The 23,736-nt window shown below is 44.7% G+C and overlaps 1 protein-coding gene across 5 annotated transcripts in view; it reads left to right on the forward strand.

The window, feature by feature from the left end:
* GRAMD2B (GRAM domain containing 2B) overlaps nt 1-15,576 on the forward strand; it is a 100,636-nt gene extending 85,060 nt beyond the window's left edge. For 3 of the 5 annotated variants that reach the window (XM_036307948.1, XM_036307949.1, XM_036307946.1), the window contains 8 exons: nt 237-308; nt 406-501; nt 3,708-3,819; nt 4,341-4,463; nt 6,852-6,939; nt 8,294-8,398; nt 9,905-9,998; nt 14,373-14,556. In XM_036307948.1, coding sequence (XP_036163841.1) covers nt 237-308; nt 406-501; nt 3,708-3,819; nt 4,341-4,463; nt 6,852-6,939; nt 8,294-8,398; nt 9,905-9,998; nt 14,373-14,414 — 732 coding nt within the window. In that variant the 3' untranslated portion in view covers nt 14,415-14,556. Of the gene's footprint in view, nt 1-236; nt 309-405; nt 502-3,707; nt 3,820-4,340; nt 4,464-6,851; nt 6,940-8,293; nt 8,399-9,904; nt 9,999-12,666; nt 12,780-14,372 lie in introns of all 5 variants that reach the window. The other 2 variants (XM_036307944.1, XM_036307945.1) reach the window with 1 other exon arrangement.
* The last annotated feature ends 8,160 nt before the right edge of the window (nt 15,577-23,736 follow it).

Here is a 23,736-nt window from a genome sequence, read left to right on the forward strand (position 1 = left end):
TAAGCAATAAAAAAAAAAAAATAAAATAAAAATAAAAAATTAAAAAAGAAATAAAAAAAAAGTGCGGGAGTAGAATAAGAACTGAATGTGTGGGTGAGCAGGATGAGGATATGGACCAGAGAATGGTCTGTATCATTTAAAGTGAAAAAAAAAGATATACAAAGAAATGTTTGAAGTCTGAATACTCCCTTCTCATCAGGCAGTGTCTGTTATTAATTACTCTGTTTCGTTTTCAGTACATATTTGTCTCCCTCCTCTCCAGAGATTCCACTTATAAACTACTCAAATCCGTGTGTGGACACTTAGATGTGAGTACATTGCCGAGCCCCCGTGACTCATCTGTCTTCCGTGCTTCTTACAGTCCCGTAGTTAACCTGGTGTTTCATTTTGTTTCAATCATTGCAGAATACAAGTGTTGGTAACAGTCCCAACCCGTCATCTCTTGAAAACAGTTTCCGGGCAGACCGCTTCCGGACAGACCGCCCTTCATCTCTGCCTCTGGTGAGTTGCCTACATAATGTCTAAATGCAAGAGAAAGGGAATATGTGATGCAACTACGCGTCTCCTTCCGCCATGACCAGGGTGCAGGAGGAACTTAGGGCCGTAATAGTTAAGACAAGACGAAGAAACAGGGCATCTGTGTCCTGAAGAAGAGGATGACCATAGGGGGTCATAAACTTTTTTCAAGGAATTGAAGGGTTGTCCTGTAAAGAAAAAGAAACCCGGTAGTGGGCTGCCTTGGGATGACTGGTCACCAGAGATATTCATAAAGTCTTGCTCGTTTGCTTGTCAGTGTTACTTTAGAAGGATTCACCAATCTACTTGGGGTGGGGCATGATTCATCCCACAAACAGTTGGATGTCTTCTGTGTTGAAGGTTCCGTGCTAGGACATGCTTTAAGGACATCAGGAAACATCTAGCCTAGTTCTTGCCTTCAAAGACTTGACAGCCAGCTTAATGGAGAAGATGAGCAATACCTAGAAATAACTAAAAAATAAAGCTATAGCCCTAGCCAGTTTTGCTCAGTGGATAGAGCATAGGTCTGTGGACTGAAGGGTCCCGGGTGCGATTCTGGTCAAGGGCACATGCTGGGGTTGCGGGCTTGATCCCCAGTTGGGGGTATGCAGGAAGCAGCCAATCAGTGATACCCTCTCATCATTGATGTTTCTATCTCTCTCTTTCTCTCCTTCGTCTCTGAAATCAATAAATCAATATATAAATATAAATTTTATATATATATATAGAAAGCTATAATGCCCAAGTGAAAGGTAGAGATTATTTGGTTCCTTTAGACTTTGTTGACTACCAACTAAACCTCCTGTGGGGATTAAGTCCCCCCATTTGTACACAATGTAGACCTGTGATGGTGTAAGCTGGCCCAGGAGAGTCCTAGCCATATGATTCAATTGATTATTCCTAAATTGATTATTGTTAAATGTTGAAATACCTTTGGTGAAGTGGTATGAGCCCATGGTTTCAAGATCTACAAATCTTGTTTTTTGAGAGCTATTCAAAAAGTAGTAAGATTGAAAATATATTCACACAAAAACTTGAGCAAGAATGATCATAGCTATCTATATATATAAAAGCCTAAGCGCCCATCCAACCATTTGCCCGTTTGCCTGGTAGCTATGATGCTCAATGACCACCAGGGGGCAGACACTCCAACCAGTAGAGGAGGGAGCCTGATTCCTCATGGAATCGGCCGTGGGTTAGGTCACTGCTGGGGCACTGTTGGCCCCAAATCGGCTTCACCCGCATCCCAGACCCAGAGAGCAGGGAGCCCGATTCCGGGTGTGTCACCTGAGAACCACCCTCTCGCAATCCGGGACCCTTCAGGGGATGTCAGAGAGCTGTTTTCGGCCCAATCTCCCCAGGCCAGATCGAGGGACCCCACCAGTGCACAAATCCATCACCAGACCTCTAGTTATTCATAATAGCAAAAAAGTGGAAACAAACTTAATGCCCACTGATTGATGAATGAATAAACAAAAAGTCATCTATCCACACAATGGAATATTCTTTTCCTAAAAAGTAATGATGAATTACTGTTACACACTACAACTTGGATGATCCTTGAAAGCATGCCAGGTGAAAAAAGTCAGACACAAAAGGCCACAATATTGTATAATTCCATTTTTACAAAATGTTCCAAATAGGCAAATCCATATGGATGGAAACTAGATCAGCGTCTGCCAAAGAATGAGGGAGAGGGAAAATTGGGAGTGACTGGGAATGGGTAAAGGTTTCTTTTTGGCAGGCTGATAATAATGTTCTGAAACACGATAGTGGTGATGGTTCCACAACATTGTGGATTTTCTAAAAACGACTAAATAGTACACTTAAAATGGTGAATTTTATGTTGTGAATTTTTATCTCAATTTTTAAAAAAAAAAAACTTCTGTAAAACCTTTTCTAAAACTTTTAAAAAGTAGTACAAAATAGAATTAAGCGCCTATGGCTTAGAATCCAACAAGTCTGGTTTGAAATCTGGCTCCACCCCGCTGAGCTATGCCATCGGACGGGCTCTGTAACTGCTCTCCTCAGTTTCCTCATCTAGCACAATGCCAACCCCACAAAGTGGCTGTGAAGGTTAAGTGCAATCTTCTGTGTAAGGGGCTTTGCCTACTGCCTCATACATGACAGGCATTCAATACATAGTCATTACGTTGAAGAGACTTGAATTTTTTCCATTTTCGTTCCCTATGAAAATCTTGCATGACATTGAAATGACCCAAAGACAGCTAGTTGAAGGTGGAAGGTTGGCAACTTGCTTACAAGACGAGTCTCTTCTTCATTTGACAGCTGACTAGACTGTAGAGTGCTCAGCCCACGGTGCCTTCCCAGCGTGTTTCAGTGACAGCCTGGTCTTTGGTTCCGAAGCAAGTGGGGGGAATGGCTGGGACTCCACGTTTCCCCTACTTCCCACTCCCTTATCACGCTTCTGTAATTTACATGTAATATTGCTGACCCTGTTTTGATTTAGTGAAGGGAAAAAAAAACTAAAGTTTTCCTTTCAGGGTCTAATTTGTTAAAGCCATTTGCCCTTGTCTGTTTCCAATACCTTTTTTTTTCCTTTTATTGTCTAAAGTTTTGCATATGTCTCCTTTTTCCCCAATTGACCCCGCCCTCACCCCCCACCCCCCACCCCCCAGGCATTCCCACCCCGGGCAAGCCCTCAGTGTCTGTGTCCATTGGTTGCTCTCTAACCCCCCCTCCCCTACCATTTGTCTCTAGATCAATCTATTCTTGTTCATCAAATTATGTTGATCATTATCCAACAGCTTTTTTTAAAAACTATAATTGAAGAATACCTTTCTCTGTATCTGCATATTCAAACATGCATTTAGATCTTTCTGTCTACATTTTTCTTTTATATATGTCTATATCAGTCACTTTCTCATTATAAAGTGTTAAGTGAGGCTTCTGCAGCTTTTCAGTCATCAGCATTCCAGTGTTTTTCTAGACATTTGTTGTTTCAAGCAAGTTGGCCACTGTTGTTGATAGAATTCTAACTGCCCGGAAGAATCTCGGTTTCAGGAAGCAGATACCCAGTGATCTGTAGGGAAAATCCCAGTAGTTTGGGGAAATCCTTCCTTCCTTTCCTTATTTTATAGGTCAGGCCTAAGGAAAAAGGCTGGGGCCTGCAAAGGCCTGCCTTCTTCATAAGGGAAATGGCCTCTCTCCATGTCATTACTTCCCTGCAGGATTTCAATGACGAGTTCTCAGATCTGGATGGAGTGGTTCAACAAAGGAGGCAAGACCTGGGAGGCTACAGCAGCTCCGGCTCGCAGACGCCCGAGTCCGAGAACTCCAGAGGTCTGGAAAGTTCTGTATCTTGACTAACTTTTCATTCTCCACAAAACATCTTCATCTCACCCCTTAAAAACACCAAACAAAACCAACCACAAAACACCCGTTGTCTTCCTAGTTAACAACTGGGAAGGGAATCTGGGGAAAGTTCCAGCACACGGATGTGCCTATGTGGTAAAATTCCATTTCCATTTATGCATATTTAATAAATTTCTCATAAATCAACATAATACTAGGTTGATTGAAAGAGAGAAACATACTGTTTCCTTCCCTCTTTTGAGAATATTATGCATTGTTACAGCTGAATCATCTCCATGAGTCCGTGGGGTAAAGACAGACCGTCCTTATATTATTTTATTACTTAATTGCTCCATCATTGAATCCCCAGCCATTCAACCAGCTTAGGAGAAGATCCATTTATGTACTTGGTCATTGTGCACGTTGAGAGGTTGGTTTGCTTTTGTGGTTGATACTACATTTTCAATGTTTTGAGGAGAGTACTTATCCAGCCCTGTTTGGCCTGACAGATTTCCATGTGACAGAATCCCAGACAGTCCTCAGTGTCTCCAAAGGAGAAGCAAAGCCAACGAGGACAGATGTCCAGATGAACAGAGCACCTGAAGGCAAAGCCAAGAGTCTCCCTGCACACGGTGAGGAGCAGATTGGGGGCAGGGGCAGGGGGTGGAAGATCTGCTTGTAATTTTTAAAGGGCCCTCACATTTCACTTCATGGCTGCCTTTCATATCCCCCCCCCCTTTCCTGTTGTAGGTCTTTGCATATTAATTTATTTATTCATTCAACTAACATTGCTAAGTCCTCTGCTTTACTGTGGGGGATATAAAGTTGAACAGCCTTCATGGAGGCCCCTCTGTTATTCAGAATACTTTGAGATTGTGATTCAAAAAAATGCTGTTAAAACTCAAATTAATGAATTATTTCTTATGTACTAATCTAATCTAATAAAGGAGAAACATGAAAATTGACCATACCTCCGCCACGCCCACAAGCCAATCAGGAGCAAATATGCAAATTAACCCAACTAAGATGGCAGCAACCACGGAGCTGGAGCGAGCAGGAGGCTTGGGTTACCCCCAGCAATGGAGGAAGCCAAGCCTCCCACCTGCCCTGCCGGCCCTGAGCTCCGCTCAAGGCTACAAAGTTTCAATTATAGAAGATAAATAAATCCTAGATACCTGCTTCCAGCCCGCAGCCGTGGCCAGCCTGAAAACGGCCCTCAGCCCCTCACCCAGGCTGGCCAGGCACCCCAGCAGGACCCCCACCCTGAACCAGGATACCCTTCAGGGCAAACCAGCTGGCCCCCACCCATGCACCAGGCCTCTATCCTATATAATAAAAGGGTAATATGCAAATTGACCCTAACAGCAGAATGACTGGTCACTATGACACACACCACCAGGGGGCAGACGCTCAGTGCAGGAGCTGCCCCCTGGTGGTCAGTGCATTCCCACAGAGGGAGCTCTGCTCAGCCACAAGCCAGGCTGCCAGCACAGCGGTGGTGATGGGAGCCTCTCCCGCCTGCTCAGCAGCACTAAAGATGTCTAACTGCAGCTTAGGCCCGCTCCCCCAGGGGAGCGGGCCTAAGCCAGCAGGTGGACATCCCCCGAGGGGTCCCAGACTGCGAGAGGGCACAGGCCAGGCTGAGGGACCCCTCTGAGTGCACAAAATTTTGTGCACCAGGCCTCTAGTCTATATATATAAAAGGCCAAGTGATCGGCTTTTACGGCCGTCCGACCAACCGAATGACTGGTACATATGACACCCACTGGCAATTTAAAAATAAACATTGACTTGCACATGCGCAATACATATAAAGCTCTCACTGGCACCAATCGCACATGTGTGTTTTGATCTGTCATTGTTGATCGTGAATTTGGTTGTTTTTTAACATAGTTGTGGTAGAATGACTGTTACATGTCAGATTCTTTGTCCTCAAAATGAGCACATTCATAAATTAAATGAAGAAATTTTGGATGTACTCAATGGAGATGTTCACACATATTTGAGTGATGATTCCATCGATTCAACAGATGATGCTGAAAAGAAAATTTTCTCATCGAATTGCTTACTAGTATTACTCCTTCGGGAATGCCGTGTCATAAATTAAAATTGAAAGTACGTGCAATCATCATGCTACTGAGAAATCTTAATAGTAAATGGGGTCTTTGTAATGGTTTATTATCAAAAGATTGCGACCTAACATAATCGAAGCTGAAGTATTAACTGGATCTGCGAGTTAAGGAGAGGTTGTTCTGATTCCAAGAAATGATTTGTCCCCATCTGACACTGGCCTCCCATTTAAATTAATTCAAAGACAGTTTCCCATGATGCCAGCATTTGCGATAACTATTACTAAATCACAAGGACAAACTCTAGACAGAGTAGGAATATTCCTACCTAAACCCGTTTTCGCACATGGTCAGTTATATGTTGCTTTCTCTCGAGTTTGAAGAGCATGTGACGTTAAAGTTAAAGTTCTAAATACTTCATCACAAGGGAAATTAGGCAAGCACTCTGAAAGTGTTTTTACTTTTAATGTGGTATACAGGGAGATATTAGAATAAGTTTAATCAATTTATCAGTTGTTATTTTCATAAACATTTTACTAATATTCTTTCATCTCTGACACTTCTATTATAGAGAAAGGGAGAATAGCAATATTAAAATATTTCTTCTAATTAATTTCCTTTCAATGTGCACGAATCGGTGCACTGGGCCACAAGTTATTCTAATAACCAGTTACCAGTTGTACTGGTATGAGGACAAGGATGGTATCTAGATGATTCACCATTCCCTCCAACAATGCTTAATGCAGAGGGGCCCTCAGTAAGTATGGACTGAAGGGAACATTTGGAAGGAATTGTAGCTACTGGTTAAAATGACACCGGGAAGCTTCTGTTAGTATTTGCCTTGATTTCTATACTTGGGAATAATTATCTGTTTCAAGTACCTCTTCCCCATAGCAATATTGCTGGAAGAACGTGTTTTAAAACTGTCACTTTTTGTTTTCTACTCAACAGGTCAGTCAGAATCCATTGGAATCTTACACAAAGTGAAGTCTCAGAATCGTCCGACTCTCCGCCATATTCTTATATTCTATGCAGTTGTGTAAGTAAATGAATTTACTAGAAATGACTTCAGGAAATGATTCAGTTCTCGCCCGGATGTCATGGCTTAGTGGTTGAGCGTCGACCTGTGAACCAGAAGGTCAGGTTTTGATTCATGGTCAAGGCACATGCCCAGGTTGTGGGCTCCATCCCCAGTGTGGGGCATGCAGGAGGCAGCTGATCAATGGTTCTCTGTCTTCATTGATGTTCCTATCTCTCTCTCCCTTCCTCTCTGAAATCAATAAAAATATATATTTTTTAAATGATTCAGTTCTGAAAGGAATCATCTTTTCATGTTGCCAAGAGCCCCTGTAAATCTCAGTTGTCTCTAATGGGACCCAAATCTTTTCTTCCACGGTTTTTGTTTCCTATTGCAGCTTCGGTCACATTTTCATGTTCATCCCTTTCTCATTTAAAAAGTGAAAAGAGGGAGAAAGGAAAAGCAAACTGATTGTGCCAAATCCAGCAGAGGACTAAGGGCTGAGTGAATGCTATTGGCTGGGAAATTACAATGAAGCATCTTTGTCCTGATTGTTTATTTTTCATCCAACCCATGTTCTCTGGCTAGAGGCCAAAACGACTTGAAAATGTCATCCCCTTGATTGAAAACATAGGCATTGACTTTTTAACTTCCCCCTCACTTCCAGTCTGTAATCAGTAGTTCTGAAAATAGCCGGACCCAGTTCTGGGCTCTTCCTCACACCAAGGAGGACAGGCCCAGTTTGGTTTCCAGATAAAGCGGGAATCTGTGAGTCACCAGAGAACAAGACTGGGCACTCACAGGCTGGGCCGGGCCCTTCTAGTGAGGGAGGCAGCGCCAGGGGAAGGAGGAGCCTCGGGGGTGGCCCGGGAAAGCCTATTAGAATCTCTTGTAAGTTGAGGAACTTGGGCTAAAGAATTTTAAATCCCTTGATAGCTCTAAAGTCTTGTGACAAGCATCTACCTTTGAAGAAAGATCTTTTTTAAAATCTCTTTGGCCAAGTTGTTTTAGAAAATACTTTGCCTCGGAGTTATTGTTTTATTTTGTTTTTTCTTGTTAATCCTCACCTGAAATATTTTTCCCATTGATTTCTAGAGGAAGAGAAGGAGTGGAAGGAAGGGAGGGAGGGAGGGAGGTAGAGAGAGAGAAACATTCATGTTAAGAGAGAGATATCGATTGGTTGCCTCCCGAATGAGCGGGATCAAACCTGCAACCCAGGTATGTGCCCTCGACAGGGAATCAAACCCAAGACCCTTGTATGTGTAGGCCTACGATCTGACCACTTAGCCACACCAACCAGGGCTGTCTCTGAGTTTATTTTGTGAACATCAGGGCCTGGCCGTTGACCACTGAGATTTCTCGTTTTCCTTTCCAGTGTCTGTGCGCTAATCTTCTCGACCTTCTACATGCGATACAGAATTAACACCCTGGAGGAGCAGCTGGGGTCACTGACCTCCATTATGGACACCCATCACGCTGAGTAAGACATGTCTCTCCTGCGCTAGCATCTGCTTGCTATTCAGATTAGTAGGATGTCTGACCTGAGTTTAGCAACCTTCTTTTTTTTTTTTTTTTTTTTTAAATATACTTTATTGATTTTTTTACAGAGTACAGAGAGGAAGGGAGAAAGATAGTTAGAAACATCGATGAGAGAGAAACATCGATCAGCTGCCTCCCGCACATCTCCTACTGGGGATGTGCCCACAGCCCAGGTACATGCCCTTGACCGGAATCGAACCTGGGACCCTTCAGTCTGCAAGCCGACACTCTATCCACTGAGCCAAACCGGTTTTGGCTAGCAACCTTCTTAGCAAATATTAATTAAGCATACATTTTGTATGAGATATTTTAAGTGTATACATGGGGAATACAGAGGTGGGAAGGTCCCAGGAATGAATGACCTGACTGCATGTTCTTGAGTTGCTATAGTGTTGCCAGTGATGAGGCAAGAAACAAGCCTAATTGTACATTATCTTGTTCTTTTATCCTGAGACTCAGTTGTGACCTTGGCCCATTTATTAAAACATGAAAGTTTAGCTGAAAGGGCAGGGAGTCAAGACATTCATAGGAGAGAAGCAGTTCAAGTAACTCAGCACATCTGATCACCGATAACTCTGTATTGGCCCATTTATTTACAAAACTCTTCCTCACTATAAAGATCCACGTGACTAGTAATTGCTTGATGGTGCCTGTGAAATTTTTCCATCACAGTCATTTTACATGCCTGACCTAATTAAACCTATTCAGACAGAGAGCGCTTTCCTTTAAACCCATTCCCATGAGGATTTTGACGTACTGCCTAAAAAGTAAAATAAAGTGTTATTCCACATTAGGAAACATACTTTTAGCAAATGTCCTAAAAGTAGGGAGATTCCTCTACACAGAGTACACACCATGTGCTGTTGACTCTATTAGAATGGATGCACACATGCACAAACACAATTTTCTCTCACTGTACCTTATTACTGCTATGCCCATTTTACAGATGAGGTCACTGAGACCCAGAGAAATAATTAGCTTCATGTCTTACAGTTTGAAATAGAATCAGGATTCAAATGCAGTCTGTATGACTACAAAGACCATACACTGCCAGCCAACCAGTGGCTACATCTACAACTGAGAAGAGCAACAGTTCTTGCAAATTGATGCTATAGTGGGGATAGAGTGGTTACTGGAAGCTAATAAAAAGGGTTGAAGAAACCACGGGCTTGAGAATAATTGTCTGATTTTTGTTTGGAAGCCGAGGCACATTGCAGCCACTTAAACAAAAATAGCTTCAGAGATTTCCAGCTGAGCTGTTAAGAATTAGCCCCCAAACATCCAGTCTGGAGTGGATTACTGCGGGGCCTTTCTGATGTGAACAAGTTAAATGCTCACTCTCTTCTGCTATAACCTGGTTTTCTGTTCACGTACATGCCAGAGGTGTTTCTTCCACTTCCGTCTTGGCCGCTACGGCACGTGGTAATGTTTCTCTCTGTCCTCGCAGACAGGCAGCGCCGTCCAGCCTGGGGTCGCAGGTGCAGTTAAACGCAGAGGCCCTCTGCCGGGAGCTCACCGCGAACATCATGAAACTAGAAAAGGTGATTTCTTTCCCGTGCTGGGGCAGCCGTGGCGGGGCCTGCCGCTTGCCATAGATCAGTGGTTACACATTAAAACCCTGCTGGTGTGTGCAGCAAGCAGCCTACATGGCCAAACCCAGCCCGGGGATTACATGGTAAATGTGAAAGACCATTTTTTATTTCCACCAAGAAATAGGTTCCAATCTCATTTTCCTTGTTGGTCTGTCTCCTGGCTTTCCTCCTTGGCTAGAAATAGTTCTCTGTGCCACAGAGCCCAGGGGCAGGTGACCTCTGACACAGGGCTGGGGGAGGGACCCAGGAGGGAGTGTCCCAACCGAGAGCCCAGCCCCACCTCCACCCAGGCCCACGGTGGCCACACACAAATTACTGCATTCATTCCCTGTCGTAACCCTGAGAGATGGATGACCCTGTTCCTATGTGACCGAGAAGAATCCAAGTTCCTATTAACTTGCGCAAGGAGACAAGGCTAGGAAGTCGGCAGACCTGGAATCCGAAGCAGGTCTGTGTGACGTCCATTGTGCTTGGAAGCCCCCTGCTCTCCTGCCCCTCAGAATCCAGCCTTAGTCCTTGCTGACCGCGCACTGATGTGCCTGTACCACTGAAGGTACCTTCCTATGAGGGCAGCTGTGGGGCAGGCCTGTCCTCATGCCCTTGGTATTCTTAGAACTCAGTAGGAGAGCGAACAGGAGAAAAAGCCAGGCATGCCAGAAATATCCTAGTTAAGCCTGATTAACATTTCTTATCCTGTCAATGTGTTTATCCCTTCCCCTCTAAAAATTTGTTCTCACCCTAACCCTTAAGGAAAGGGTTCGGGGAGTTAAGGGTTCAGTTCAAACCCACAAGTGCCCAGTAGCTTCCCATGACAGTGCAGTTACACTTACTTGGGGAGAAACATGAACTACAAAGGAGTCAAACTGTTTGTTTTGCTTTACCAAATGTTACCTAACATTGACCCACTGAAGTATGGAGAGCAAAGGTGTTCCCAAACTCCTGTCCTTAAACCAGGGCATGCCGGATCCTTCCTATCACCTCATTGTATCTCCCGGCTGACTTGAAACCTTTTTCTCTTTTAAATCGAAATCAACCTAGAGAAGGTATGGGGTAGCAAGCAGAATTATTTTCCTTTCTGCAACGGTAGTTGTTGAGACTTTAGATAATTTTTAGTTTTCTTTGTCATGAAATGTTGACCAGTGTTTGGGCTTCTATGCGGACCAAGTGAGTGGGCTGGTTTTGATTTTGTATCTTGCTCCCTCTGGCATATGCCGGAATTCTTTGGACCAGAAGCACACAGAATCCTGCCGCCTTTGCCTGTGTTACTTCCCATTCTCCTGCCGGCCTGGCTGGGACACCACATTCTATAAAGAGTCAGGAAAACAGGAGCCCGGACAGAGGCCCGCCACTCAGCTACGAGGCCATGCTGGGTTCCTGGAGAAACCTTTGTCCTGAAGCAGAAACAGACAAAAGTGGGTTTAGAGTCAAATGCATATGTTGACGTTCTAAAAAGTTATAAAGTGCACACCTGACTCTAAGGAATGGAAGCAAAAGTTACGAGGCCACACCCATGTTCCTTGGGGTCGGTCTGCCCCTCTGGCCAGAGGCAGTCGGGCGATGGTACAGCGCCGCCTGCTGGTGAAACTGCAGGCAGCCCTGTGCGGCAGGAACCGGAGCCCCGTCTCAGCTCCTTCACTCGGGACCCGCAATTCCCTTCTACCCTCCGTCAGGGACTGTTCTTGTCCAAGCCTCCTGACCTGCTCTGCTTGTAACTTTGCTGGGGTCCAACCCCAGCAGGCCCAGGGGTCCCCAAAGGTGTGGACAGAGTTGGCGAAGAAGGAATACACAGAGACAGCGTTCAGTTGATCAGCAGCCTAGCCAGGATCTCTAGCCAGGTTCTGTGTCCATGTTCTCTTGCTAGGCTCTCTAGCCAGGTTCTGTGTCCATGTTCCCTCGCTAGGTTCTCCAGCCAGGTTCTGTCCAGGTTCTCCAGCCAGGTTACTGAACCAGGTTCTAGTCAGGTTCTCTTGCCAATTTCTGTAGTCAGGTTCAGTCCAGGATCTTTTGCCATGTTCTCTCACTAGGTTCTGTCTCTAGGTTCTGAGGCCAGTTTCTGTCCAGGATCTTTTGCCATGTTCTCTCCAGCGAAGTTCTTCTGTCTCTAGGTTCTGTGTAAGTTCTATCTTCTAAGTTCTGCGTCCTGTTGTCTTGTTACAACTGTATTTATACCAGTTGATTCCAATCCTAAAAATCTCTATTCCAAAGGTTAGGGTGTTTCTTATCTCCATTCCAGGGAGTAAAGATTATGTAGCTTAAGCATGATTGTTCGTAGTTAAAGTGATTAATTACCCGCCTGGCACTTAGTTAAGGGATTTTATTCCCTCCCTAACTTCAGGGGAAAATCCCTACTTGGGGAAACAACCTTTCTCAGAGAGGCGACCTTGGTTAAAACACATAGTGCCAAGAAGGTGAGCAAACATATTAAGAACAGTATGCCATCTATGCCAGGTCCCTTGAAACAGCAAGGATGAACCGGCTCCCGGCATAACTTCCCGATTTCTATTCATGGCCTCAAGGCCCTTCCGTCATCCTTGTTGGAAATCTAAGAATAATTTTTAACCCCTCCTCTTTTCCACCTGCCTAATGGGTGGAGCAATCCTCTGCTGTCTATCTTCAGATGCTTCCCAGGGGCAGCATCTCTGTCCATTCTGGCCCCTGGCACCCAGCCCAACAGTGGGCACTCCGGTCTCGTCATGGTTTTTATTTGCATTTTCCTGATTACCACCACAGGGGAACATCTTTTTATTTATTTATTGGCCCTTTGGATTTTGTTCTGTAAATTATCCCCTTTGTTTTACTTTTGGGTTTTTTTTTTCTTTGTAGGAATGTTCTATATATTTTGGACATCAGTTCTTGGTTTCTTTTTTTTCCCCAATCTTTATTTTTGAACATATTGCAGATGTCCCCCTTTTTTCCTCACTCCCAGCCCCTCCCTGTGTTTGTCCATGGGCTCTGCTCGTACGCATATACATTCACTGCTCAGTCTCTTCCTCCCCTCCCCCCACCTCCCCTCCGAAGCATGGCAGTCTCTTGCTTGTTTTGGTCTCTCTGGATCTGTTTTGTTCACCAGTTTATTTTGTTCTTAGGATTCCAGAGTATTATGCTAATTGAAATAAGCCAGTCAGAGAAAGACAAGTATCACATGATCGCACTCATATGTGGAATCTAATCATTTCTTTTTCTGTCTTCCCACTCCTGCTTTTATCTTTGTCCTGTGGGATGGGTAGGGAAGACACGAAGTAGGAATGTGGAGGACGAAGGCAATGCCTTTTGTGGGTAAAAAAGGAAATACATATTTTCTTAGTATTGGAAATGGCATTCGTGGTGGAACAGTACAGGAGGAAGAGCATATATCCTGGAATCAAACCTCTGTCCTTATCCCTACTCTTCCCTTTACTGTCTGTGCAACTGGTCTTTCTCCAGAGCCTCTAGCCCTCGGTTTCCTGTGTAAACCTGCCTGTGTGGTGGTGGTGTGTGGAGAAGGGGAGCATGCGTGGAGTTCCTGGCACAGATGTGTTAAACCCCTCCCTCTTCACATAGCCTGCGTGTGCCTGTAGGACATCACAGACTCTTTTTCCAAAGAATACATTCTCTTCTGTTTCTCAGTGTTCCTTACTACCATTCTCTGGTGAGAATGTCTTGCTCTGAATTATTTTAAGAAAATGTTTACTCAACAAACATTTTCTAAGGACATTTTTAATGCCCAACCCTGTACTGTAGTCTTGAGACCCAATGATATGGCATGGTCCCTGTCCCTGTGAAATTCACAATCTTCTGGGAAATGTTGTATGATATCTAATAAGAAAGTTAAATGTTATTGTTTTAATAGATTTTTTTATTTCAGAGAGGATAGGAGAGGGAGATAGAAATATCAACGATGAGAGAAAATCATTGATCAGCTGCCTCCTGCACGCCCCACACCGGGGATCGAGCCCACAACCCAGGCATATGCTCTGACTGGGAATCAAACCCTGACCTTCTGGTTCATAAGTTGACGCTCAACCACTGAGCCATGCTGCTGGGTGGAACTTTAAACGTTATGTGGTGTTTGTCTCAGACTATCCAATGGGCTCTGTGAGGACCAGCTCCCTGCTGTGTCCGAATGCTTTGGGTCACACCTGGTGTCTCCTGAGCTGTGTAGTTCTTCCTCCTGTTTTCTCTTGGTCTCTTCCGACATTTTATCTTTGTGCCGATCCAAAGTTAGCCGCTGGGTAGTTGTGTGGGTTTTTTAATAATCTCAAGCACTACATAGGCCATAGCAAATATGCCCTTAGTAGACCCCATTCTATTTCATAACAGGAGCTTCTCTGTTATTATTTCAAGATACAGAACAACTTACAGAAATTGCTTGAGAATGGCGACTGACCGACCAGACTGCTTGGGCCAATGTGATACCTCGCGCTTCCCTTTGAAGAAGGTGCTCCCGGAGGCGCCTGGCAAGTGCTCCCTGCTGGCCGGAGGAGCGAGCGGAGAGGCACCAGCCACATTCGCACTTGGAGGCCTCCAGCTCAGGAAAGGGGGGAGGGGAATGATTCTGGTTCCTGTGCAATAAAAGTTGACCTTGACTCTCTGAGGAAGTGTTCCGCGTCGCTGCCTGAAGGAACCAGCCCCATCTCGGGAGGACCTGGTGGACACTCGTGAACGACTGTGGTTCGGTGGCCATCGTGACTGTCAGAAAACACTCCACAATGTGCCTTGTCAGTCCCTCCCCCCCTCCCCTACACCGCAGCCTTCAGGCTAAGGGATAGATCATGTGCCAACAGCCCGGAGCTGGCCCTCTGAAGATTTAGCCATAACTCTCCGAAGGCAATAAGGAGCTCTAATGGACAGGCTTGCTTCAAAGAAATGACCCCAGCATTTTGTCTTTTTTTTTTTTTCCTTCTACTGTTATGTTCTGGTTTAAATCATCTGTGTATCCTAATTTCTCAATTGAATATTGGCAAAAATATTGGGCAAAGCAAATAAACCATCCATTCACATTTTGTTTTGTCCCTCTAACTAATACGTAATGAACTGATTCTCACCCGCCCCAAGTCAAGAATCTGTGAGACCTGGGACTGAAATTACTAAATAAGCTTACTCGAAACCAAAACTAATCTTTAAACCAAAAAGTATAATGTGATTTGATACACGATGAAAAACATGGAATTTTTAAGATTATAGGTGGACTATGTTACTTTTGAAAAAGGATGTCTGTATTGAATGTTGAAACCCATTTCAGCATAACGACAGAATGCTTTTGTGCTTTTGCTGACTAAAGAAATAACCGGTGGTTTGATAACTTCTATTTACCATAGGGTTGCCTGGTTTTTATTAATAATTATTTAGGTACTGTAATATCTGTAATATGAAAGGTATTCCGTTTCTGTCTGCAATGCATTTTATAATCATTTCTATGAAATGTATTTTATTTAATCAGATAAGCTAATAAGTGAATTGGTTACATCATTTGTGTCTATTAGCCTACTGGACAAGAATTGTGCCTGGTGCACCCTGGCTTTTAATAAATACTCATTGGTGAAAACACCTTGCTAGCACTGTGCTTTGTCAATTTCTTAATTCTTTTAACAGGCATATTTTTAACTGCTTCTTACTTCCTCCCTACTACTTCCAACTCACCCATACTTCTTTTCTCCTGAATATTCATTTCTGAACTCAAAATTATTTAAATTTGGGTTGTAATAATATGAGGGAAAGAAAAAAACTCTGAAATCAGAAAACCAATGCTGGATTCCTGGGTCCACATTTTATGAGTTGAGTGACCTTAAGGAAGATATTTGGCCATTCCTCCCCCCACCCCCACTCCCACCCTCCCGCTATTTTATTGAAAGGACCAACAAAAAGTCACTGTGAGGAATAAATGTAATAATGTCTCTAAAGTATATTGCTGTGTCATGCAGGTAGTATAATCTCATAACAGGTTACCATATTCATTATTTGTTTAATGTTTTCATGTCCAGCATTCCAGTTTAATAAAAGTTCTATGTCAATACTTTTTTAATTTCTTTTATCCTCACCAGAGGATATTTTCCTATTGATTTTTTTAGAGAGTGAAGGGGAGGAGGGAAGGGGAAAGAGAGAAACATCAATGTGAGAAATATTGATTAGCTGCCTCCTGCATACTCCCCACTGGGGATCGAGCCTGCAACCCGGGCATGTGCCCTGAACCAGGAATTGAATCATGATCTCTTGGTTCATAGGTCGATGCTCAACCACTGAGCCACACTCTCCGGGAGGGAGTCGCTTTTTCGTGTTCACCCCCCTCCCCCAACAATCCTATAGTTGACTCTTCCAAAGAGAAAGAAAGCGCTTCATTTCTGGACTTAGTTTATGTACTTATTTTTTTTCCCTTTGGCTATGTTGCTGTTTGTTTTATTTTCTCTTTTATTAGATGTATTGGGGTGACATTGGTTAATAAAATTATATGGGTTTCAGGTTACACAATAATATAATACATCATCTGTATATTGCATTGTGTGTTTACTGCATGTTTTATTTTTTACAACTAGCCCCTAAGTCAAAATCTGGTGCAAGTGGCCCTGGTCAGGTGGCTCAGTTGGTTGGAGCAGCATGCCATACACCAAAAGGTTGTAGGTTCCATTCCCAGTCAGGGCACATACTAAAGTTGTGGGTTTGATACCTGGTTAGGGCGTGAATGGGATACAACCAATCAATGTTTCTCTCTCACATTGATGTCTCTCTCTTGCTATCTCTCTCTCTCTCTTTCTCTCCTTGCCCATTCCTCTCTCTCTCTAAAAGCAATAAAAACATATCCTTGGGTAAGGATTACAGTTAAAAAAGAAATCTGGTGGAAGTGGATCTAAATGTGACACCCAGGTCATATGTCTGCATATTAACTACAACAAGCATGGGAAAGCAAGCATCTGGGATTTTCAGCCTCTACCACCTAGCTACCAAGGTAGAGAATCTTAGCATAGGAAGGGTTTTCAGATGCTCAGGGGCTAAAATAATAGCAAATGTCTACCACATACCTTGCCCCTTAAAGCTTGAATATTTACCCTTACAGAATCAGAAAAGAATAAGCCTTAAAAGAGATTATTGGTTGTAATGCTATTCCAATAAATTCTGACATTTTAATCTATGATTATATACTACTAGAGGCCCGGTGCACGAAAATTCATGCACTGGGCGGGGGGGGGGGGGGGGGGGGAGTCCCTCAGCTCGACCTGCTCCCTCTCACAGTCCAGGACCCCTCAGATGTCCACCTGCGGCTTAGGCCCACTCCCCGGGGGATCGGGCCTAAGCTGGCAGTCAGACATCCCTCTGGCAGCCGGGAGCCCTCAGGGGATGTCCAACTGATAGCTTAGCTGCAGTCGGACATCCTTAGTGCTGCCAAGGAGGCGGGAGAGGCTCCCGCCACTGCCGCTGCATTTGCAGCTGTCAGCCCAGCTTGTGGCTGAGCGGAGCTCCCCCTGTGGGAGCACACTGACCATCAGGGGGCAGCTCCTGCATTGAGCGTCTGCCCTCTGATGGTCAGTGTGTGTCATAGCGACCAGTCGTTCCTGGTCATTCTGCCATTGGGGTCAATTTGCATATTACTCTTATTATACAGGATTTTGGTGAATAGAAATTACCAGTCCTACATAAACAGGAAAAGCTATTATTGACATCTCAAGTTTTGTTACTATTTAAGATACCTTCCTACATACTCAACAACACTCCAAGGCGTTTCCCAGGTATGGATTTATGTAATTCTTTGAAACCATTTATGTAATTCTTTGAAACACATTTTTTTAAAGATGACTTTTCATTGTTGTCCGAAACTTATTCTAATTCTAAATTCATGGACTCAGACCAAAAGATTTTCATCTTAAATATGAATTATCTCGTGCTGTTTTGATTTATGTTTCCTAATAGTGAAATTCAAGAGATGCTTTGCTTGTTCATCTGTTTATTTCTAGTGATCCAAAGGTCCTGGACACTAACATGTTACAGATAGCCCAGGTGACTTTGCTCTCCAGCATTTTTTAAAAAGTCAGAGTCCTACATATCAGTAAGAGTTATGCCATCATTCATAACCAGATCTGCTCACAAAGAAGCCCAGTAATATAATACTCTTTTCATGTGCTTCTTTTAAGCCTATCCCTGCTGCTAATATTACCAGTTCTTAACTAAAATAAAAAATTCAGATATTAAATGAAGTGTCTTTGATCACTGAATTTCCAGCACTTCTATGTTATTTCCAAATGTGAAGCCTTACCCAAAGCAATTTTTAGATTCAATGCAACCACAACCAAAATTCCAATGCTATTTTCCACAGAAACAGAACAAACAATCCTGAAATCTCAGTGGAAAGACAAAAGACTGGAAACAGCCAAACAAAGCAATCTTGAGAAGGGACAAAGATGCAGGCACCATCTCTCTGATTTCAAACTATATTACAAAGCCATAGTAATCAAAACAGTATGGTACTGGCATAAGAACAAACACAGATCAATGGGAAAAGAGAGCCAAGAAATAAACTATTGTATACATGGTAAATTAATTTATGACAAAAGAGCCATGCATATACAATGGAGAAAGGACGGTCTCTTCAATGAATGGTATTGGGAAAATGAACAGCCACATGCAAAAGAATGAAAGTGTACCACTACCTTATACTAAACACAAAAAAATCAACTCAAAAATAGATTAAAGACTTGCCCAGCCAGGGTAGCTCAGTGGTTGAGCGTCGACCCATGAACAAAGAGGGCACCGGTTCAATTCCCCATCAGGACACAGGCTGGATCCCCAGTAGGGGGCGTGCAGGAGGCAGCTGATAAATGATTCTCTCTCATTATTGATGTTTCTCTCTCTCCCTCTCTAAAACATAGGAATAAGGGAGTCACACAGGGAAGCAGGCATCTGTCTGTCCTGCCAAAACTTTACCAATTTGGAGGCATGTTAGCATGCCTCCTTCTGTCTCTGGAAAGCTACAATTATGCATTTCACAGTGTAGCTTGTTCCCTTTCTGATGGTCCCTAAGCTATATGTGCCTAAATAACTTCAGCCACATATTCATTCTTCCCTCCCCCTATGATAATGGGGTGACAGCATAGCAAATAATCACAGGAGCCAAGCAGTGTAGGCTCTCACCCCCTCCCCCCGCCATTCTTGCGCCCTGACCAGACAGTGATCCCATTCCCCATTCATTTTTTCTCCATTTAAAGATTACAGCTGTGTTCAAGCCTCAGAGAGAGCATAATAATAAGAGGAAGAAGAAATAAAGATTATGACTATAAATTCTATTCCTTCTTCTCTGCACATATGTGGACCATAGTAGGAAGTATCAAAAACCCTTCCCCAGGCCCTAGCCAGTTTGGCTCAGGGGATAGAGCGTTGGCCTGCGGACCAAAGGGTCCCAGGTTCAATTCTGGTCAAGGGCACATACCTGGTTGCAAGCTTCTCCCCGGCCCAGGCCCTGGTCAGGGCTCATGCAGGAGGGAACCTGTCACAACAATGTTTCTCTCTGTCTTTCCCTCTCTTTTTCACTCTCCCTAAAAATCAATGGAAAAAATGTTCTCAGGTGAGGATTTAAAAAACAAAACAAAAAAGCCTTCCCCAGGACCCAATTGTGGGTTGCTTGCCCCAGGGTGAAAGCTACTCTAGTGATAGTACAGCTCAAGGCAGGAGATTAGGAGAGAAATAGGGTTATTAGCTGCCAGAAGGAATGTGTGTGCTGCCTAACCTGCATCATCCTAACAGCATCCTAATTTTTTTTATTTCTAATGTTTTACGCCCTTCTTAATGTGTAATTTATATACAGTAAACTACATGTGGAGAGTGTGCAATTTAAGTTTGGCATAAGCATATACTTGTACTTGTGAAAACATCACTACAATCAAGATAATAAAAATACCCATCACTCCCAAAGGTAATCCCTAGGCAATCCCTCTGCTGTGCCTCTCACTGTGCCTCCGCCCCCAGCCCCAAGCAACCACAGGTCTGCTTTTTGTTTCTATATATTGGTTTTAATTTTCTAGAATTTTATATAAATGGAACATGCTGTATATACTCTTTTTTGGTCTGAATTCTTCATTCAGAATAATTGTTTTAAGATTTTCCTACTTTTAGCACATTTCCATATTCTATTCCATTTTAATTGCCAAGTGGTATTCCACTGTACATACATGCCACAAATTGTTTATTCATCAACCTGTGGGGTGTTTCTAGTTTTTATTTATCACAAACAAAGCTGCTTTGTAAACATCCCTGTACAACCCTCTGTACGGACACACACTGTCCTTTCTCTTGGGTGAATACCTAGGAGTGGAATGGCTAGGTCTATAGACGGCATGTATATGGTTAAGTTACCAACTGCCAAACTGTTTTCCAAAAGGTATTACTTAACATTCCCAACAGGGTGTGAGAGTGACAGTTTTTCTAGATCCTCACCAACACTTGATATATCAGCCTTTCAAATTTTCAAGGAGCTTTTCACATTCTGGGGTATCTAGCTGTAGTTCTAATTTGCAGTGCTCTAATGACTATTAATGTTGAACATCTTTCCGTATGCTATTTGACATCACCTGTATATCTTCTTTGGCAAAGGGTCTGTTTAAGTCTCTTGCCCATTTTCTATTGGACTATTTTCTTATTATTGAGATTTAGAGTTCATTATACTGTATTCTGGATAAAAGTCCTTTTTCAGATACATAATTTTATAAATATTTTCTCCCAGGCTGGCTTGTCTCTTCGTTCTCTTTACGTCTTTCAAAGAGAGGTTCTCTCCTCTCCAGTGCCCTCTCTGCAAACTTCAGCTAGGATTACTCCCAGCTCCATCTCTGCAAGGAGGTCCGCCTGCGCTCCCCGCCCTGAAAACTCCAGACAGTGGGGGGGAGGGGGGGAAGCAATCACAGGGAGCACCTCCATTGTTTCCCTTCTCTCGGGTGTTAACTGGTTTTTTAAAATATATTTTCATTGATTTCATAGAGGAAGAGAGAGAGAGAAACATCAATGATGAGAGAGCATCACCCTGCACACCCCACACTGGGGATCAAGCCCGCAAGCCAGGTGCATGTCCTGGTCGACGCTCAACCTCCGAGACACGCAGGCGGCATCAGGTGTTAACTGGTTTTCATTACGGGATTTCCAGTGTCTTGAAAACCATTGTTTACATATATTGTCTGGATTTTCTGGTTGTTTCAGGCATTGAAATAAAAAAAAACACAAATGGAGACCAGCCATGAAAATTCCCCAAGCAGACAAAACCAGATGAGTCATACAAACAAAGCTTAATTTCGCTTATTTTGCAAGTCCAACTCGACCTGGGTCATTTCTTATTTATGACTCTGGAAATTACAAGCAAACCTACACTGTTTCCCAAGGCTGATATGAGGTAATAACTGACCAACTCCCTATGATCAAAAAAAAAATAAATTCTAATATGGGAGCCAGTCACTGTGAAGAGTAAACAGTTGCTGCCTCCTCACCGTACAGGCTGCTCTACAGCAATCACCCTCTGAGGCTCACACTCCACATCGAATCTGAGTGTTCCCGGTTCGGGGACCTTTTGGTGCGAGCACAGTACACTTACCAATTACCACTTCAGTGACTCGGTGGTTATTTTTCTTCAGCTACTGCTGAACTTTTGACACAGGTGAGAAATCAAACCCAGTCAGTCCCTGCTAGTCCATCTGGGATGAAATTGGAAGTCCCCGGCCAGAGAAAACGAGGCAAAGGGCGGTGCGCGAGGTAGTGATGGGAGCCGGTCCATGCTTGATCTTTAGATTAAGAAGATGTGCCATCCACACCTTTGGGGACCCCTGGACCTGCTGGGGTTGGACCCCGGCACTGTAGAAAGGTTGTTGCCTTGGTGACAGGAGAGGAAAGCACAGCCCCAAGACAGTGTGGAGGCCGCGAACCTCGGGTTGGGGTGCGCAAGGGAAGTGGTTGAAAGGGTTAAAGCTTGGGAGCTCAGGAGGGGCTCCAGGGGCCAACACACCAGGAGGGGCACCAGGGGGGCTGATGCCACAGAGCGGGCACAAGGAGGCCCTGGGGCACAAGGAGGCCGGGCCTGCAAATGTGGGGAAAGCTGCAAATTGGGCTCAGCTGCTGCTACAGAAATCACCCGCCATTACCGAGGTGAGAAAAAGGTGACACTCAGTGGAACAGGAGAAATTCAAGTCCTCAGGGAGCAAACAGGAAGCAGCCATCCCGTCCTCCCTGCAGCCTCTTGCTGATGCCCTGTATTCGCCGAATCTAACCGGGAGACGCTGGCAGAAACACGGCTGAAGGATCTCAGCATGAGCGCCACGCGAGGCGTGAGGCTGAGACAAAGCTTAGTAACTGGCTACGCGGCTGCATACGCCCCTTCTGTACACACGTGAACGCTCAGACAAGACCCGCAACATACTTCATACAAAGGAAGGTGTCTCATCCTCACCTGACAACCATGAGATGCAACGCCCCACGTTCGTGGTGTCCCCCTCCGCGTCCAGCGACCTCCGCAAGCTGCGTGGAGACCCGTCTGCAACCCCCGCAAGCCCTCCCGCCTCTCCAGGATTTCCCAGCATCCCTCGCGCCCAGGCGTTTGGCCGGTGCTTGGCCTTAGTGATCACCCAGCGGCGAAAAGGGGCCGAGGACTTGCTTTGCCTCTCTGTGCACAGCCCGGCGCTCAACGGCAGCCCCAGCTCCAGGGGCTCATTCAGGGTGGGGAGTGGCCGCCCTCCCAGGTGTCTGGGGACTTGCACACTCTGCCACCACCTGCCCAACGAGCCCTGGCGGCCCCAGGAGTTGGAAGGCCCCCCACCCCCCCGCCCTCCAGCCCTGCCCAGCAGGCCTGCAGACCCGCCTGAGGCCCAGCTTGCCCACCTCCACCCCTCCGCCGGACAGCTCGGTGAAGGGAAGTCCGTGCGGTGCACCCAGAACAAAACGTCATGATCATCATTTATTCTCTATTTAAAGATTAAAATGTCAATGGGTTGTTTCAGATTGAATGCAGAGCAAGGACTCTAGCCCTTCTGGCTGCACTGAGAGAGAGAGAGAGAGAGAGAGAGAGAGAGAGAGAGAGAGAGAGAGAGAGAGCGCTATTCACAAGTTCCAGTCTGCCTCCCCATCAGCATTGGACCTGTTCAAATGCTGTTTATTTAGTGGACGGTCAGGGATGAATCCGTCAGAGCCGGTCAGCTGGGGGAGGGGGTGAATCTCTAGACGGCTTGGCTTTAGATCGCGCTGCTGTTTCAGGAGAGAACGGTGGTGGGTGCGGGAGCCCCCTGCATTTCCTCCACGCACTCTCCCTCGCTTTTTTGAGGCCCTGGCAGATTTTCATTCAAGAGGTAAAGTCACCCGTGGGAAATGAAGCCATTTCTTGCTAAACTAAGAAATCAGAACAGCAGCCACACGATGACGCTGGGCTCTGACCGGGTGATCTGGGTGAGGTCGCCTGGAGGATGTGCTGTGCTGTGGGCTTCACAAACCAGCATATTGTGACTCCGTTTGTTTGCCAGGCAGTTCCAGAAAGGGAGTTTACTGACTGAGGGAAATCGAAGGCGGGTACTGATTGCACAAGCAAAGCCAAGTGGCTGCTGAACTGAATAAAATGCTACCTAAATCCTGAAGTCACCCTGGAGGAAAGAAAATTAAATAACAAGGAGAGAGAGGAACTAACTTGCAATTAAACACAAGGTGATTTCTACCCGGGTCTCCCTATACAACAGTCACCTCTCAGGCTGGAGCCCTGTCACTT

Source organism: Myotis myotis, unplaced genomic scaffold (assembly GCF_014108235.1).
Source record: "Myotis myotis isolate mMyoMyo1 unplaced genomic scaffold, mMyoMyo1.p scaffold_m19_p_5, whole genome shotgun sequence".
NCBI lineage: Eukaryota > Metazoa > Chordata > Mammalia > Chiroptera > Vespertilionidae > Myotis > Myotis myotis.